The sequence below is a fragment of the Bactrocera dorsalis genome, chromosome 1 (genome assembly GCF_023373825.1).
Source record: "Bactrocera dorsalis isolate Fly_Bdor chromosome 1, ASM2337382v1, whole genome shotgun sequence".
Classification (NCBI taxonomy): domain Eukaryota; kingdom Metazoa; phylum Arthropoda; class Insecta; order Diptera; family Tephritidae; genus Bactrocera; species Bactrocera dorsalis.
Genome location: NC_064303.1, coordinates 57,171,953 through 57,189,969, shown reverse-complemented (window position 1 = coordinate 57,189,969; position 18,017 = coordinate 57,171,953). Strand labels below are relative to the sequence as shown.

Genomic DNA, 18,017 nt, shown 5'->3' with positions numbered 1-18,017 from the left:
AATAGTCGTAGTCCAGAAGAAATATGGTCTGGTGTGAAACCAAATTTTAAACACTTACGCATATTTGGTTGTGCATATACCGAAGCAAAAACGTTTAAAGTTAGATGCAAAATCAGAAGAGTGTATTTTTGTTGGTTATTGCATAGAGTCAAAAGCATTTAGGCTTTACCGAAAATCTGACTACAAGTTTATCGTGAGTCGTGATGTAAAATTTTTAGAAAATACAAGTACTAAACCGAAGCGCGCAGAGCCAAATCTAATAGTTGACATAATTAATGAAATCGAAGCTAATGACATTAATAATTCATGGGAGCTGAATGAGAGCGAATTGTGTGATGTCAGTATATCTTTGGAAAGTGAATATGATACTCCTGATGATAGCGAGGTGGCTGATCAGTGTGGCGAAAAGTATGCAGTTCGTCGATCAGAGCATATTGCTAACAAGGCCAAGAAAAGTTTGTTGTTAAGCGTGGTGTCTGATGCTAACGATCCTGTGAATCTTGATGAGGCATTGAATAGTCCAGAGGCAGATGACTGGAAACGCGTAGTGAAAGAGGAGATAGCTTCTCACAAGGCAAACAAAACTTGGGTGCTTACGAAATTGCCTGAAGGTAAAAGAGCAATCAATTCGAAGTGGGTTTTTAAAACGAAGCGTAATGCTGAAGGTGCGCTGGTTCGTTATAAAGCAAGGCTCGTGGTTAAAGGTTGCTCACAGAAACAAGGCGTTGACTATTCGGAAACATTTTCTCCGGTAGTCAGATACAATTCATTACGATTTTTATTTGCTATGGCGGCGAAGCATGATTTGTCGGTGCATCAGTTAGATGCGGTAACTGCATTTTTGAACGGTGAACTTCAAGAAGAAGTGTTCATGAAACAACCTGATGGCTATAATGACAATTCTGGCAGAGTTTGTCGTCTACTAAAGTCGTTGTATGGTTTAAAACAAGCAAGCAAAGTTTGGAACGATAAATTGAATGAGGTACTAATTAGTCTGGGACTAATTCGGAGCGAAGTCGATCAATGTATTTACTTTTGTGTAAGTGAGTACAGCATGGTATACGCAGCAATTTATGTGGACGACGTTCTGGTGTTCTTTAATGACAAAAAGGCTACGCAGCAGATTAAGAACGAGTTGTCTTCGAAATTCAAAATGAAGGACATGGGTTCAGCGTCATCCGTACTTGGGATGAGAGTGCAGCGCGATGAGGTAAAAAAGTTAATTAAACTTGATCAGTCTGAATATATTTCCAGTGTACTAAAACGGTTTGGAATGGACGATTGCAATGCGGTAGCTACGCCACTAGATTTGTCGCAAAAGTTAACATTAGAACTGTGTCCAAAAACTGAAGAAGAAAAGGAAGCGATGGAAAAGGTTCCATATATGGAGGCAGTGGGTAGTTTGTTATATGCAGCACAAAATACCCGGCCTGATATCAGCTTCGCAGTCAATTTGCTGAGTCGTTTCTCACAAAACCCCGGCAAAGGTCATTGGCTCGCACTGAAGCGAGTAATGAGGTATTTGAAGGGTGCAGTCAGCAAAGGCATCGTGTTTCGGAAATCAGCTTAAAGTTTAACTGGTTATTGTAATGCTGACTGGGCAAGAGATCTTGATCAAAGGCGATCAACTTCTGGTTACGTATTTATAATGCAAGGTGCAGCTATATCTTGGTCATCGCACAGACAGCGTACCGTAGCATTGTCATCAACTGAGGCGGAGTTAACATCTGTAGTGAGCGCAATGCAAGAAGCGATTTGGGTCATCGGCTAGAGTCGGAACTAGTTCATGGTGGTACAGAAGGAATAAAAATGTACTGCGATAATAAGAGCGCTATTCACATTGTTCGGAACAATAACTTTTCTCCTCGAACTAAGCACGTGGACATCAAGGCGAAGTTCATATGAGAGAAGTTACAAGATAAGTCATTGCAGCTGGAATATATTTCAACAAGTGAAATGCTAGCAGATAGTTTAACAAAGGCTATACCTGCAGTTAAGAATGAATTTATTAATGTTAAATTAGGCTTAAAGTAAAGTCATGTATCATTTAACATAGTTTTTGATTTAACTAATATATTATTAGTGTTGTCAGATGTTCCATTAAAAGGAAGTGTTATGAAATATTGTAAATCTGGCATCACTATACTTCTTATTCATTTTATACTGTTCTTATGTATATTATATTCAATAAAGTCAGTCGTCATCTTACATTGAAACTGCGTGTACGTAACTCTGTTCAACAAAAACCCTTGCATGGTGCACCAATTGCAGATTTTTCTTCTTGGTGCAACGGCAGAACAGACACACGCAAAAATTTATTTGCAATGGCTGTAAAACATGTCATACCAAAACCCATTTTTTTTGTGCCGTCGTATACTTATCACAAGATTCTGCAATGGGTGCGCCCTTGGCCTTGCATATTTCGGTATAGGATTTGTGTATTTTGCGTCATCTTGCAAGAGCAAGAGAATCCCCGTATTGATAGTTGTCAGTGAGGCACGATTTCAATTACTTTGGAGGAGGAGTAAAAAAAACGAATTTCCGTATAAATGGGGTATGTGCGGATGGGGGAGCTTCTCCAGAGGGGGAATATCCAAAAATAATATTGAAATGACTTATATTTTTCAAAATATTCACGACTAAAGGTTAAAAAAATTGCACTGAAAACACATGAGGGGTATTCTCTTGCTCTTGCAAAGATTGCAGATTTCAAAAATACTATACCGAAATATACAAGGGCACGAGAACACCCATTGCAGAATCGAGTGATATATGAACGGCTGATTTGATCAATTTATTGTGAATGACTATTAAGCATGGCTATTGTGAATTGGCGCACCTTCCCATTTTTAACAAAAAAAACTGTAACAAATATTTATAGTTTAAATAAAAATTATAAAATCTATTTAAAACTTACCTTCCTCAACAATTTAACAACGTAATATGTCTTTATATAAAATGACAGCTAAACAGGGTTGCAATTATATTTTGCGTGACATTGCACGCAAATATACACGGGTTTTGGTCTGACATATTTTACAGCCATTGTAAATAATTTTCTGCGTGTGTTTGTTGTTGCGCCGGTGCACCAGGAGGAAATATATGCAATTCTTGCTCCGTGCAAGGGTTTTGCAAGAGCAAGAGAATACCCCTATTGTGTTAATGAAAAGTTAATTTTGTTACATTTTGCGCTCGGTATATTTAAATATACACTTTAAACATTGAAATAAGTTCACATTTCACTTTTATTTCGTAATATTTTACCTAAATTTATTAATTTAAAAATCACTTATCACACGCATCGTTGCAAAGGTTAGATTGCTTATAATTATGAACAAGCTTCTTAAACACCAAATTTGTAGGATTTTTAACGATATTTCTTTGTTTGTTTTTTTAGCGTGATTCTTTTTCTATATTAATTCTATTTATTATAATTAATAAAAAAAACTTTTCAACATTTTTCAAGTTATAATATTGAGTTGTGAAAACTTTTTCCATATACATATTGTTACGAATTTACTCTTGCTAGTTTACTTTGTTAGGTTCGTATCTCTGGATTGACAAATAAAATCAACACTGTTTAATTTAATTCAACAACTCTTTATTTCACAACTCGTCTACACTATAGCAGTTTACTCTTAGCACTGATTGATTACGTTGGCGCTGCCACGGCTTATATAGCCACGCACTTCTCGCTGATGCCGACGTGTCCTTCTAGAATATCGCGTCTGGAAATTACCAGAACATACGGCTATAGCCACGCACTTCTCGCTGATGCCGACGTGTCCTTCTAGAATATCGCGTCTGGAAATTACCAGAACATACGGCTATACGGCGCCAGACGCAAGCAGACAGTCGCGGCGCCAGACTCAGCAATTGTTTAACTAGACGAGCAGACAGTGTGGCGCCAGATGTCTACAACAAGACAAATGCTATTCCATATACCTACAGCTATTGTTCATAATCAGGGATGCATATAGTAATACAAATACAACTTAATACTACTTTTTGTAACACTGCCCTCCACTAAAGCCTAATCGTCCCGATTAGGCACAAATCCTCTTGAACCAAATGGGGCGAGCCTCTCCAAATGTACTACTTTCATTTTACATCGTGCTTTCCCATTTCTTTGTATGCGGTATACCACGTCATTAAGTCGTTTCATCACCATATAGGGTCCTTCCCAGGCTGTCTGCAATTTCGGGGACAAGCCTTTCTTTCGAAGTGGATTGTACAACAGGACCAGATCACCTTCTTCAAAACCTTTTGAATTTGCCGCTTGATCGAACCGGTCCTTCATCTTATTGCTCATCAGATGCGTATGCTGTCTTACCATTAGATGCAATTCATTCATTTCTTCCTTTAAGGCAGAACAATAATCTCCATCATTTCTTACAGCTGTAGGATTCGTACCAAACTTAAGATCAGCAGGGAGTCGCAGATCAGATCCGAAAATAATCTTTGCTGGCGTGTAACCAGTTGTCTCGTGCTTCGCTGAACGATACGCCAGCAGGAACATCTGGATGCACTTGTCCCAATTCCGTTGGTCTTTATCAACGATTTTCCGCAGATGTTCTTCGAGCGTTCGGTTGAATCTCTCTACCATCCCATCTGATTGTGGGTGTAACGCTGTTGTCCGTGTCTTGTGGATGCCCAATAATGTACAGACTTCTTGGAAAATGGAAGATTCGAAATTCCTGCCTTGATCTGAGTGTAATTCGACGGGCACTCCGAACCTTGTTATCCAATTTTCTACAAACGCTTCGGCTACTGTCTTCGCTTCCTGGTTTGGTAAGGCATATACTTCTGGCCATTTACTGAAATAGTCCATGACAACCAGTAGATATTTGTTTCCGGCCGTACTGGTTGGGAACGGACCTGCAATATCCATTGCGACTCGTTCAAATGGTGATCCCACGTTGTACTGTTGTAGCCTACCGCGACTTTTGGCTTTAGGACCTTTAGCTGCCATGCACTCTACGCAATTACTTATCCATTCTGCTATGGAATCTCGACAACCGATCCAGTAGAACCGTTGTTTAATCTTCTCTATAGTTTTTGTTATTCCAAGGTGCCCTCCACTAGGTCCATTGTGATATTCTTTCAATACTTTTGGGATCATGGACTTCGGTACTATGATCAGCAGACGAGAATGTTTGCCATCTTCGCTTTCCCAGGTACTGTGAAGGTATCCATTAACGAGGTTTATGCTGTTCCATTGGGCCCAATATGCTTTTGCAGTTGGACTCTCGCTACTTATTTGTTCCTTTGGTGGTCGTACCCCATTTTCTTTGGCCATTACCAGCTTTGCAAGATCAGGGTCCTCCAGCTGATTGATTCTGATGCGGTGAGGAGTCCAATCATCTTCAGGTTCTATATTCAGTAATCGCACGTCGATTATACCTTCTTTTCCTTCTGATTTGGAGCAATGTTTACATTCCAGTGGACAAGGGCGACGTGATAATGCATCCGCATTTTTGTGGTGAATCCCCTTTCGATGTTCCGTTTCGAAGTCGTAATTCTGTAATCTTTCGATCCATCGTGCAATTTGGCCTTCCGGATTCTTAAACTGTAATAACCATTTTAATGCTGCATGATCAGTCCTCAGCAAGAATCGTTGTCCATACAAATACTTGTGGAAATGTTTTACACATTCCACCACAGCTAGTAGTTCTTTTCGCGTCACACAGTAGTTTTTCTCTGGTTTCCCGAGCACTCTGCTGTAATACCCAATTACTCTTTCTTGTCCGTCGATGAGCTGAGACAGGACACCTCCAATTCCATAAGCGCTCGCATCTGTATCCAGGATGAATTTCTTTCCAGGTATTGGATAAGCTAACATCGGCGCCGTACAAAGTAGTTCTTTCAGCTGCTCAAATGCTTTTTCTTGTTCCAACTGCCATACAAACGGGTGATTCTTCTTGGTTAAATCATGTAAACTTCTAGCCACGTTCGCAAATCCAGGTACAAAACGGCGGTAATACGTGCATAAGCCAAGGAAGCTGCGGAGTTCATGTATGTTGGTGGGTGGAGGCCAATCTTTGACTGCTTTTATTTTTCCTTCCTCGGTGTGAATCTCCTCAGTTGACACTTTATGTCCGAGATATGTGACCTGCTTCTTCCATAATGAACACTTTTTGGGATTCAAGCGTAATCCGGCTGCTGCTATTCGCTGAAAGACTTCCTCTAGATTTTTCAGATGATCATCAAAACTTTTTCCCATGATGATAATGTCATCAAGATACACTAAACATGTCTTCCAGTTGAGTCCTTTTAACACATGTTCCATCAGTCGCTCGAACGTTGCAGGCGCATTACATAACCCAAATGGCATCACAGAGAATTCCCATAACCCGTCGCCCATACTGAAAGCGGTCTTTTCACGGTCACATTCATCAATCTCGACTTGCCAATATCCACTTTGTAGATCTAATGTAGAAAACCATTTCGCTCCAGACAAGGTGTCTAATGTATCGTCGATTCTTGGTAGAGGATAACTGTCTTTCTTTGTGACATCATTCAACTTCCTATAATCTACGCAGAAACGGGTGCTACCATCTTTCTTTTTAACTAAGACGATAGGTGAGCTCCATGGACTTATTGAAGGTTCGATTACACCGTTTTTGTGCATGTCTTCAATAATTTTGTTAGCATCCTCTCGTTTTGCTAGTGGAACCCTACGCGGAGCTTGTCGGATTGGTTTAGCGTCTCCAGTATTTATGCGATGTTTGACAATGCCGGTTCTTCCTGTGTTTCCTTCGTTTGCAAATATGGATGCGTATTTTTCTAATAGTTTTTCTGCTTTTAATTTTTCATTTCCATGCAGTTCGTTCAGCAAATTATTTAGGAGTGTAGGACTTATCTGCTGAGGCTCAATCGTAGGCTTCTGTTGTGACCGTTCGCATCGTGCTATTGCACTTATATTCTGGCACTGTCCAATTACTGCTCCTTTCTTCAGACTTATAGGCGTGTTGAATTCATTCACTACTCTCACCGGAATGGTGGCGTCTTCTCTAGTTTTCACAAGCGTTCTTCCTACCAATATGGGTGTATCTATTTTTGTTGGTTCCACAATCCACAACTCTTCAGTCCCACCTCCTCCATTCACTTTAGCCCATACAATCGCCTCAGATTTTGGTGGAATGCTCTGATTATCATCAACAATCACCCTCTTACTTTCAACGTTGGTCACATATCCGGTGTTTATAGGCATCTCCATGTTCTGGCAAAACAGCATTTGCTTGTTTAAATCCAAAGTAACCCCGTGATCAATCATGAAATCTACTCCCATTATAATTTCATCCGTGATTTCTGCTACGATGAAGGTGTGATTAACTTCCAGGGTACCAATCATCACTTCGCAAAACACTTTTCCCGCTACAGCTGCTTCCTCCCCGGTGGCCGTTCGAAGCTTGCAACCGACTAATGGTTCAACCGTCCCTCTTACCACATCCGGTCGGATAATTGAATGTGTGGCACCAGTATCCAAAGTAAGCGTTGACAGTCGTCCATTTACGATGCCGTTGATAGTAAGATTGTTGTCATGGCGACCTATTTGTGATATCGAGATGGCGGGGCAAATAGTTGTGGGAACCAGCTCACGCCCCTTTGAACTGTTCCGTTTTAGTTTAACGACTTGTGAGATGTGGATGCTTCGTCCTCGTTATCTGTTGGTTGTTTCCGTTTTGATGGGTTTACTTTTATATTGCAATTTCGGGCAAAGTGACCCGCTTTTCCACAGTTGAAACATCTGCCTGTTGTATTTACTCGCGGTGCAGCAATTGTCTTCAGAGTCTTCAATATTTCTTCCATCAGCGCCGGTTGTTCCATTTCAACCCTTTGTACCTTGTGTGCTGGTTTACTTAGTAGGGAAGCTGTTTCCTGTGTGAGGGCGTGCGAAACCGTTTCAGCAAACGTTCTTTTTGGCAATGCATATGTGGCGCGTTTGGTGTCCACATCACGAATTCCATTTATGAAACATTGAATTTTTACCCTCTCAATGTAATCCACAGGTGCATCTGCATTTGCCAAATGAGCCAGTCGTTCTATTTCAGTTGCGAACTCTTGCAATGACTCGTTCATTTTCTGACCCCTATTTTGCAGTTCGATCTGGTATATTTGTTTCCGGTGCTCACTACCATATCGTCTTTCTATCGCACTCATCAATGCCTCATAGTTGTCCCGTTCACAGTCTGGAATAGTCTGAAGGATTTCTGCCGCAGGTCCTTTCAATGATACAAACAAGGACGCCACTTTGTCCGCTGCATTCCAGTTATTGGCCAATGCTGTCTTTTCAAACTGAAGTTTGAAAATTTGAAATGGAATACTTCCATCGAATGTGGGTGCCTTCAATCTTGGATTATTTGTTGATGGTGCAGGGCCATGCAGTTGCAGTTCTCGCATCCGATTACTCAAATGAAGAACTTCTGATTTCAAATTTTCTTCGTCATTTTTTAAAGTGCTTAATTCGTCTTCAAATTTTGAAAATTTCTCTTGCACTTGTTTTTGTAGTTGTGTAGTATTTTCCGTAATCTGTTGTACCAAACGATTTTCTAACTGCGTATTATTTTCAGTCATTTGTTGTGTAAGGCGAGACTCTAACTGTGATGTATTTTCAGCTATTTGCGTCATTTGCTGTGCCAGACGATTTTCTGTTTGCACTGCATTTTCTGTATTTTCAGCTATTTGCTGTACCAGACGATTTTCTATTTGCTTAATAGCCACTAACAGCAAGTTCATGTCCACACTTGATGATGTTCGTTGTTCTTCTACTTTTTCTTCTACCTTTGTAGAAGTTTCTGGCCCAACAAATTCGAACTCGTCCACATTAATTCCATCCGCTTCCATTGCTTCACGTAATCGTGCCTGCAGATCCGCCTTTTGCCCACTTATCGGCAAATTACGCTCCTCCAGTTCCTTTTTTAATTGCTGAATTCTCAATTCTCCGAATTTAACCATCTTGAATTTGGATTATTTGACAATCCCACTTCTGACACCAATTGTTACGAATTTACTCTTGCTAGTTTACTTTGTTAGGTTCGTATCTCTGGATTGACAAATAAAATCAACACTGTTTAATTTAATTCAACAACTCTTTATTTCACAACTCGTCTACACTATAGCAGTTTACTCTTAGCACTGATTGATTACGTTGGCGCTGCCACGGCTTATATAGCCACGCACTTCTCGCTGATGCCGACGTGTCCTTCTAGAATATCGCGTCTGGAAATTACCAGAACATACGGCTATAGCCACGCACTTCTCGCTGATGCCGACGTGTCCTTCTAGAATATCGCGTCTGGAAATTACCAGAACATACGGCTATACGGCGCCAGACGCAAGCAGACAGTCGCGGCGCCAGACTCAGCAATTGTTTAACTAGACGAGCAGACAGTGTGGCGCCAGATGTCTACAACAAGACAAATGCTATTCCATATACCTACAGCTATTGTTCATAATCAGGGATGCATATAGTAATACAAATACAACTTAATACTACTTTTTGTAACAATATGTATGTATATGATAATATGCTATTTGAGGGATGGCAAACTCGATTCCGATTCTACTCGAGAATCGAGTTTTCTCGTAAAATACTCGAGTTTTCGGAATCGATCTTCAGTAGTCGGAGTCGATTAAGAATCGATTCTTGACATTCGACTTTACTATTAATTAAGTGACCAGTTAGTTATAAGTAAGTTATAAGCTTAGTATCCAGCTCTCAAGAAATGTAAAAACTTCATATAAAAAAACGCTTAAGAAACGGTCAAGAAACTTTCCTACAATAAATTTACTGAAGCGGGTGGAGTACCAATTGAATTAAGGCAATTTATTAATCGGCCGATAGTAGATAGAGGTAGTACACCAGATCCATTACTTGTTTGGAAAAGTATCGAAAATGAGTATCCTCACGTATCGAGGATTGCAAGAAAATACTTATCAATTGTTGCGACTTCAACACCTTGTGAACGTTTATTTTCGCATACTGGGCTAACTGCGAATCAAATTCGCAGCCGGCTAACGCCAGATCACTTAAATATGCTTCTGTTTTTAAGATCTGTCCCGTAAAATGTATGGTTTTCTTAAACTGACAATTAGCTTACTGTTCTTTTACTTATTTTAAATTTATTTAAAAACTTATTTTATTAAACTTCTTTAAACAACTTGAATTATTTAAAAAAAATTTAAATGAAATGTAATGTTCCCTGTACCTTATTTATAAACAAAACAATATAATTGTTTTTAAATATTTTTGTGTTTTATTTAGTCGATTATTCATTAAATTTATGCCTTGTGATTTAATAAATAAATTTTTGTCCTTTTAATTTAAAATCGATTAGAATCGAAAGAATCGATTTTTGCCCCCGGATAATCGATTCTTAGAATCGAAAAATATAGAAAAATAGTCAGAATCGAGAATAGATTCTGTAACCAATTTTGCCATCCCTGTGCTATTTATGTTCAATAAAGACAGTAGTACTCCTTTCTGCGTTGGCAGCCTTCGGCCGGGCTCTAAAAAATAACCCTGGTCGATCGAATACCCGGGTTAACTGATGTATTTTCGCGTAGTACTCCTTTAAAAAGATAATCCTGATCGAGCCAATACCCGGGGTAACCTAAGCATTTTATTATTTTAATACGTAATATTATTATATATTATTATTTACCTAGTTGTTTATTAAATTTGAATAAGAAAAAATCGATGTGCATGGAAAGATTGTTCATACTCATTTTAATTTGAAATATAATTTATAGACACACTTGCTTTTTTATTAGAACTAAGATTGCTAAATAAAGAAAGAGGAATTATATCAAAATAGAGAAATTCAGCGAATTACTCATATTTGCTTATTATCATATGGCAGCGCCCCATTTCCTCATAATTGTTAGCACATAATTGATGCTCACTACCAGTGTAAAAAGCAATTTTTAAAATAAAGATTTCTTAGATAAAAAAACCTACAAAAGTCAACAGGGCTGAATGTATTTAAATGTTTGTAGTTTTATTTAATTAATTTGAAGTAAAAAATGTGCGAAAAGTGTGTTTAATGTGGGGAAACAGCTTGTTGAAATGTTCGAATTTTGGGAATTTTTGAAATTTGAAGTCGAATATCTCGTAAACTAAGTGTTTGCGGACCCTATAAACCTATATATTTTTTAATCAGGAGGACTTTCTCTTTTCAACGGTACCTTCAGATCGCGACGCCAAAGAAATTGTGCCGTCAGTTAAAACTCATCGAAAACACACATTGTCGGTCCGAACGACTTACATTACACAACATAGAAATGTGTTTTCAAAATGTTTTCAATGTCGGTCCGAACATAGTACTAGTTCATAATAGGAAATCGGCAAACAAGATTATTGCACCTAAGAGGCAATAAATTTCTGAAGTTGGTCGCAATATACTTATGTATATTGTCCATGGAGATGCATAGTAACGTATGGGAATATAGGACGGTATAATAACCGAGTTAGGTTGATAAATATGATTCGCTTAGACTTAAAGAATTGTATAAAATTAGACACACATTTAAAAAATGACATAATAAGATTTGGTGTAGACGAAATATCTTATAATACTTTTTATCGGGAATTTATTAATCAAAATTGGCCAGCAGTTATAACAAATATATCTAGTGATTGGGAATGCAGTCACACGTGGATATTAAGAGAAAATGCAGCACAGATGAATATAAATTTTGCTTATCTTAAGGATAAAATAAAGGACTGTTTAGTTCCTGTAACAAACTGTATGGATAAAAGTGTATCAGTTGAAGTACAATTTTACGATTATATAGACAAATGGGAAAAATCTATTCTAAGTCGAAATAGTGTTGAAGATACGGTACATCTTTATTTAAAAGATTGGCATTTAAAAGCATATCTTCGCAATTACGAGTTCTATAATGTTCCTAAGCATTTTTTTTCGGATTGGTTGAATGAATTTTTAACTGAAAATCACCAAGATGATTATCGATTCGTTTATATGGGACCGAAAAATACATGGTAAAATTGTGTACAAAAAAATAAAGCTCATAAAATTCCTCCTTTTTAATTTTTCAAGCAGGACTCCTTTTCATGTAGATGTTTTTGGATCATTCAGTTGGTCTGCAAATATATACGGCTGCAAAAAGTGGATTCTCTTGCCTCCCGGTGAGGAGTTGAAATTATTGGATCAGTATAAAAAGCTACCTTGTGAAATTATTGAGGACACTTTGCGTAAATCAAATATAAAGTATTTCGTAGTATATCAACAACAAAACGAAGCTATATTTGTCCCAAGTGGGTGGTATCATCAAGTATTTAATATTACTGACACTATATCGGTGAATCATAACTGGTTTAACGCTGCCAATTTAAAATATATATGGAATAATATTTCGTCTAATTTGAGGAAAGTTGTGATTGAGATCAATGATTTCAGAAGAAGTCATAATTTTAATGAACAATGTCAGCGAATTTTGCACGTAGACTTTGGCTTAAATATTGCCGAATTTCTGGAAATACTGTGTTTTATTGCCAAAAGACGACTATTTCTCTTGAAAAAGCAGGGAAACTCAAATATTAAAAATATTCAGTGTCCTTCAAGTAATATGTTTTATATCAATGACTTTCATATATACTATGATTTGGAAAATATCGATACTGTACTAAAAACCATGATTCAGGATAAATTTGTACACAGTTGTTCCAGATTATACAACAAATGTATAAAATTTATCAATCGTATTAATCAATATACTAGTCAAATAAACAGGAATGTACCTTATTTATGAAAAACAAATATATTAACAACGAGTTATAGCTTAACCGATATGTGTTTATTTTTTGTATTCCAACGTTCTGGATTTTAGTTATTTCCATTTAAATATGTATTATAATCTGGAAAATAAGGAAAATATAGAAGTATTAAAGCGATATTTTACAATAGTAAAGCATTAGCTTGATTTTTCGGAAAGTTCTATTTGACTCAATTATTGAAGGACAATGTCCTACTAAACTCGTCCCGGCACGATTTCGATTACTTTGGCGGAGTAATCGGATTTCCGTATAAATGGGGTATGTACGGATCGGGGAGCTTCTCCAGAGGAGGAATATCCAAAAATAACTAATCACCCCTATCACGCATTTCGACTTGGATTGAAATTTTCTCCGTTTGGCGACTTTGGTATCATGCGTTCAGTTCCCGTTCAGTTCAACTTCGAAATTTACAATTCTGCCTATCATGCATTTCGAACGTAGCTCCGTTTTGCTAAGTTGCAATTTTGTTGGCGGAGAACTTTTTGTGTTTTTATTTTGCTGCGAAAATTTTATTATTTGCGTGATTTTTTTTTTAATTTTTTAATTTTCTAAAAATGTAAGTAAAACTTGTATTTAAAAGTTGTAAAACACACGATATTTCCAGTTTTAGTGATGTTTTTTGATATGCTTTCAGGTCAAAAACAACAACACCAGAGCAATATGGAAAATTGGCAGATATGATGGAGAGTAAGCTAGATATAGCTAACGGTTTCCACCAGCGTCCTAAGGAAGATGTGCAGGCTTTTTGAAAGAGGTAGCATCAAATTTACTTGCCGTCGTTTCTTCCGCAAACGTATCTAGGACATACTTGAATGCGTCCTTATTCAGACGAAAGTTTTTTTGAATCTGAATAAGTAAACAAATTGTAAGAAAAATGTCTGCTTTCACGTGCAATTACTTACAGCCCGTCATTCATCTGGAAGGGATCGCACATATCTCGTAATCTTCTCCTTTCAATTCTCACCCCAGCATTCTGAGATGCGCTGCTCTCCTCCTCAACCAGTAATATCGCCGTGGATAAAGATTCCATAGTTACGTTTAATAAAAATAATAACAATATAAAAATTTTACTTTTATTTATTTTCTTTGAACAGCAGTAATTTGTGTATTTTTGCTTTGTTATGTTCCAGTTTCACATATTTCAAAGCTGGTAATTTTTGTCTCACCAGCAACGCTAAACATTAACTGAAACCCCTAAGCTAAGAAAGAAACAAATTTGAAAGCGAAATAAAGCCATATGGCTTAATTACCAATTGCAATTGGAAACAAAGCCATATAGGATTTATGGCTTTATTACCAAAATAATATGGCTTTATTACCAATATGGCTTTATTGCGTATGGCCTTATTGCACCCCACCTCGTTTACCACCGTAAAATTTTGGGCAGCTGAATTTAAACGTGGTCGCAGGAGCTTGGAAAATGATGAACGTCCTGGGCGTCCAAAAACTGTCACCACTAACGATAGCATCGGTAAAGTTCATCAATTGGTACTAGACGACCGCCGGATTAAAGTTAAGGAAATAGCTGAGATTATAAAGATGTCAAAAGAAACTGTTTGTCACATATTAAACCAAGATTTGGGCATGAGAAAGCTGTTCGCGCGTTGGGTGCCGCGTTTGCTTACGCTAGACCACAAACGTGCGTGCATGAACATTTCCAGCGCTCTGTTGGCTCAGTTTAGAGGCAATAAGACCGAGTTTTGGCGCCGATTGATAACTGTAGACGATACTTGGATTCATCATTATACGCCCGAAACAAAAATCCAATCTAAACAGTGGATTGAAAAGGGGGAACCAGCCCCAAAAAAACCTAAAGCTGTGTATTCGGCTGGGAAAGTGATGGCGAGTGTTTTTTGGGATAGCCATGGAATTATTTTTATCGACTATCTTGAAAAAGGAAAAACTATAACAGGAGCATACTACGCATCATTATTGGACAAGCTAAAGGAAGAAATTTCGAAAAATCGGCCACATTTGCAAAAAAAGAAATTCTTGTTCCACCAAGACAACGCACCATCTCACACCTCAACAGTCGCCATGGCGAAAATCCACGAATTGCGGTTCGAACTGCTTGACCATCCACCTTATTCACCGGATCTAGCACCAAGCGACTTTTTTTTGTTTCCTCAACTTAAAACTGCGCTCGACGGCCAGAGATTTTCGTCAAATCAGGAGCCAATCTCTTTCGTGAACTCGTATTTTGCAGACAAAGACGCCAAGTACTATTTGGAAGGGTTGCAGAGATGGGAGCATCGCTGGGAGAAGTGTGTGGAGTTACAAGGTGACTATGTAGAAAAAAAAAAAAATTTGAAAAAGTCGCGAGCATCAATGTTAGGTCGGTTATTTATCGGACAGCCCTCGTATATACTGACAGAAACAGATCCTTCATATCTCTTTGAAAACGAAGACTATTTGTTCCATGTAACAAACCTTACAAAAATCCTACAACCCTATTACAAAATTAAAGCAATGCTCGAAGCAACACAAAGAGATCCTACGGAGTATATCCTAATCAATAGGATAGAAATATTAAAAAGCCAGTTGCTACAAAAACGAAGAACCAGAAGTATAGACTTCCTAGGTTCAGCATTAAAATTTATCACAGGAGTACCAGATCATGGCGATCTAGTAGAAATAAAAACAGCACTAAATGATATTATAGAAAACAATAACCAGCAAAGAACGATAAATTCAAACTTTGAGAAACTAATAGGTAAATTTAATCCGCAAACTTTAAAATCAAAACTTCTTCTCGAAGAAACTCATAAGGAATTATTAGACTTAACCACAACAATTAACTTTGCAAAAAATGGAAACTTTTATTCAGCTGCAATAAATACAGAAGAAATTGAAGAAATTATGAAAAAGGAACAAATCAATATACCAATAATAGATATCCTAGAATATGCAACAATACATATTTGTAAAGTAGCTGAAACATTTGTAGTAATTTATAAATACACAATAATACAAGAAATATGTGAAACATATGATGTAACATCCATAACATCCATGTCATACTCATATTGTAATGATGAACCACAAAGAGTAAAAAACTGTAAAAATAATCTAAGTAAATACATTTGTAAAAAGAATAAATCCGACTAATGTATAACACCTTTAATACGCAATAATGAAGCTCACTGTAATGTAATAGAAGAAAACAATATACAGATAATTGAATTAAATCACGGTAACATAATACTCAGTGGAGAACATGTAATAAACAATCAAATGATTTCAGGAACTAATCTTATACAAATCATAGACCCTGTAACAATCGATGGAAAAATATATAAGAATAAAGAGGAACAAATAAAGAAATACATTAAAGCTGAGGGAAATGAAAAAAATAAAATATTAGAACTACTCCAATCAGACAATGAATACAAATTTAATAACATACAAAAATTACATATGCTAGTTATTCCATACGAAGAACATCCTGTACGAAGCATATTAAGTATTATTGTAACTTGCATAATAATAATATTAATCATTTACACTATTTTTAAATTGTATTCACTCTATGTTAAAATTCAATCTAACAAATTAAGACAACAAAACCAGATGCAGTACGAAGCTGTACTAAGACATCACGGGATGGAACACTTAATCAATCAGTCAGGGACGACTTCTCTTTAAAGGAGGGGAGAGTTAATATCTATAACACTAACCTTGACACATCGCATAGCAACAACGCTCACCCAAAGGATGCAATCACGCAGTAACCACGTGTTTAGGTACACAGTCCAAACAATAACACACCACATGCCACTCAAAAATAATCTATATGTAAAGTGAACATATAAATACTAGTGTATTAAGTAACACGCATATCTTTATCTAACACTAACCTTGACATCATGCTACACATTGCATAGCAACAACGCTCACCCAAAGGATGCAATCACGCAGTAACCACGTGTTTAGGTACTAAGTCCAAACTGTGTCACACCATATGCCACTCAACAATAACCTATATGTAAAGTAAACATATAAATACTAGTGTTATATAAAACTTACCACTTGGTTTTAATACCCACTGCTTTTGGGGCGCAATATATATACATATAAGTATGTGGTTGTTCACTTCACATTAACAATTTTATTAAAGAAACAGAAAGGTTATAATAAAAGTCTCCTGGTCGGATACCAGTGAAGGTGACAATGTATATAGAATAATGGATTATGTATGATAGATGTATTGAATTAGTGGACTCCCTGGTCGGGTACCAGTGGAGGTGAATAGGTTTTTATAAAACGATGTGGTTGGTTCAGCTGCTGCGCGTAGAGGATCTCCAGTTGAATAACAAATGATGTTTTCGATGCGTCGAATAACGCCGGATGAAATAGAAAATGATGTTTTAAATGCGTGCGGAATATCGCCGGATGAATAGAAAATGATGTTTTAGATGCGTCGAATAACGCCGGATGAATAGAAACTGATGTTTTAGATGCGTCGAATAACGCCGGATGAAATAGAAAATGATGTTTTAAATGCGTGCGGAATATCGCCGGATGAATAGAAAATGATGTTTTAAATGCGTGCGGAATATCGCCGGATGAATAGAAACTGATGTTTTAGATGCGTCGAATAACGCCGGATGTAATAGAAAATGATGCTTTAAATGCGTGCGGAATATCGCCGGATGAATAGAAAATGATGTTTTAAATGCGTGCGGAATATCGCCGGATGAATAGAAACTGATGTTTTAGATGCGTCGAATAACGCCGGATGTAATAGAAAATGATGTTTTAAATGCGTGCGGAATATCGCCGGATGAATAGAAAATGATGTTTTAGATGCGTGCGGAATATCGTCGGATGAATAGAAAATGATGTTTTAGATGCGTCGAATAACGCCGGATGAAATAGAAAATGATGTTTTAAATGCGTGCGGAATATCGCCGGATGAATAGAAAATGATGTTTTAGATGCGTCGAATAACGCCGGATGAATAGAAACTGATGTAAAAAGTGTTTTTAACCGCGTGCCGAATATGCAACTAGTATAACGTCCGCCGATGTGTACGTCCCGAAACAAGTGATCGAAAAAGCCACGCTGCTTCCCTTACGTGATAACCCCTTGAAGAGCCCACAGTATTGCAGTCGGTGGGGGCGGCGATAAAGGGGGCATCGTAAACGAAGTGGCTCCGCTGGTGATGACGGTGTTGTTGTTGGTGCTCGTACGATACTACGAGCGGGAAGTGACG

The 18,017-nt window shown here is 37.5% G+C and overlaps 2 protein-coding genes across 3 annotated transcripts; both read left to right on the top strand.

Annotated features, from left to right (window-relative positions):
• Positions 1-11,334: 11,334 nt before the first annotated feature.
• LOC125775366 (2-oxoglutarate and iron-dependent oxygenase JMJD4 homolog) lies at positions 11,335-12,811 on the top strand. Of its 2 annotated transcripts, none has more exons than XM_049445885.1 (2): positions 11,335-12,007; positions 12,069-12,811. In XM_049445885.1, the coding sequence occupies exons 1-2, from the start codon at positions 11,487-11,489 to the stop codon at positions 12,775-12,777; spliced, it is 1,230 nt and encodes a 409-aa protein (XP_049301842.1). In that variant the 5' UTR covers positions 11,335-11,486; the 3' UTR covers positions 12,778-12,811. The 2 variants fall into 2 exon arrangements, with proteins under 2 accessions (XP_049301842.1, XP_049301841.1); XM_049445884.1 differs by having other exon boundaries at positions 12,066-12,811.
• A 750-nt stretch (positions 12,812-13,561) lies between these two features.
• Positions 13,562-17,385, top strand: LOC125780345 (histone-lysine N-methyltransferase SETMAR-like). Its single transcript, XM_049462565.1, has 2 exons — positions 13,562-16,545; positions 16,736-17,385. The coding sequence occupies exon 1, from the start codon at positions 14,126-14,128 to the stop codon at positions 15,908-15,910; it is 1,785 nt and encodes a 594-aa protein (XP_049318522.1). The 5' UTR covers positions 13,562-14,125; the 3' UTR covers positions 15,911-16,545; positions 16,736-17,385.
• Positions 17,386-18,017: the final 632 nt, after the last annotated feature.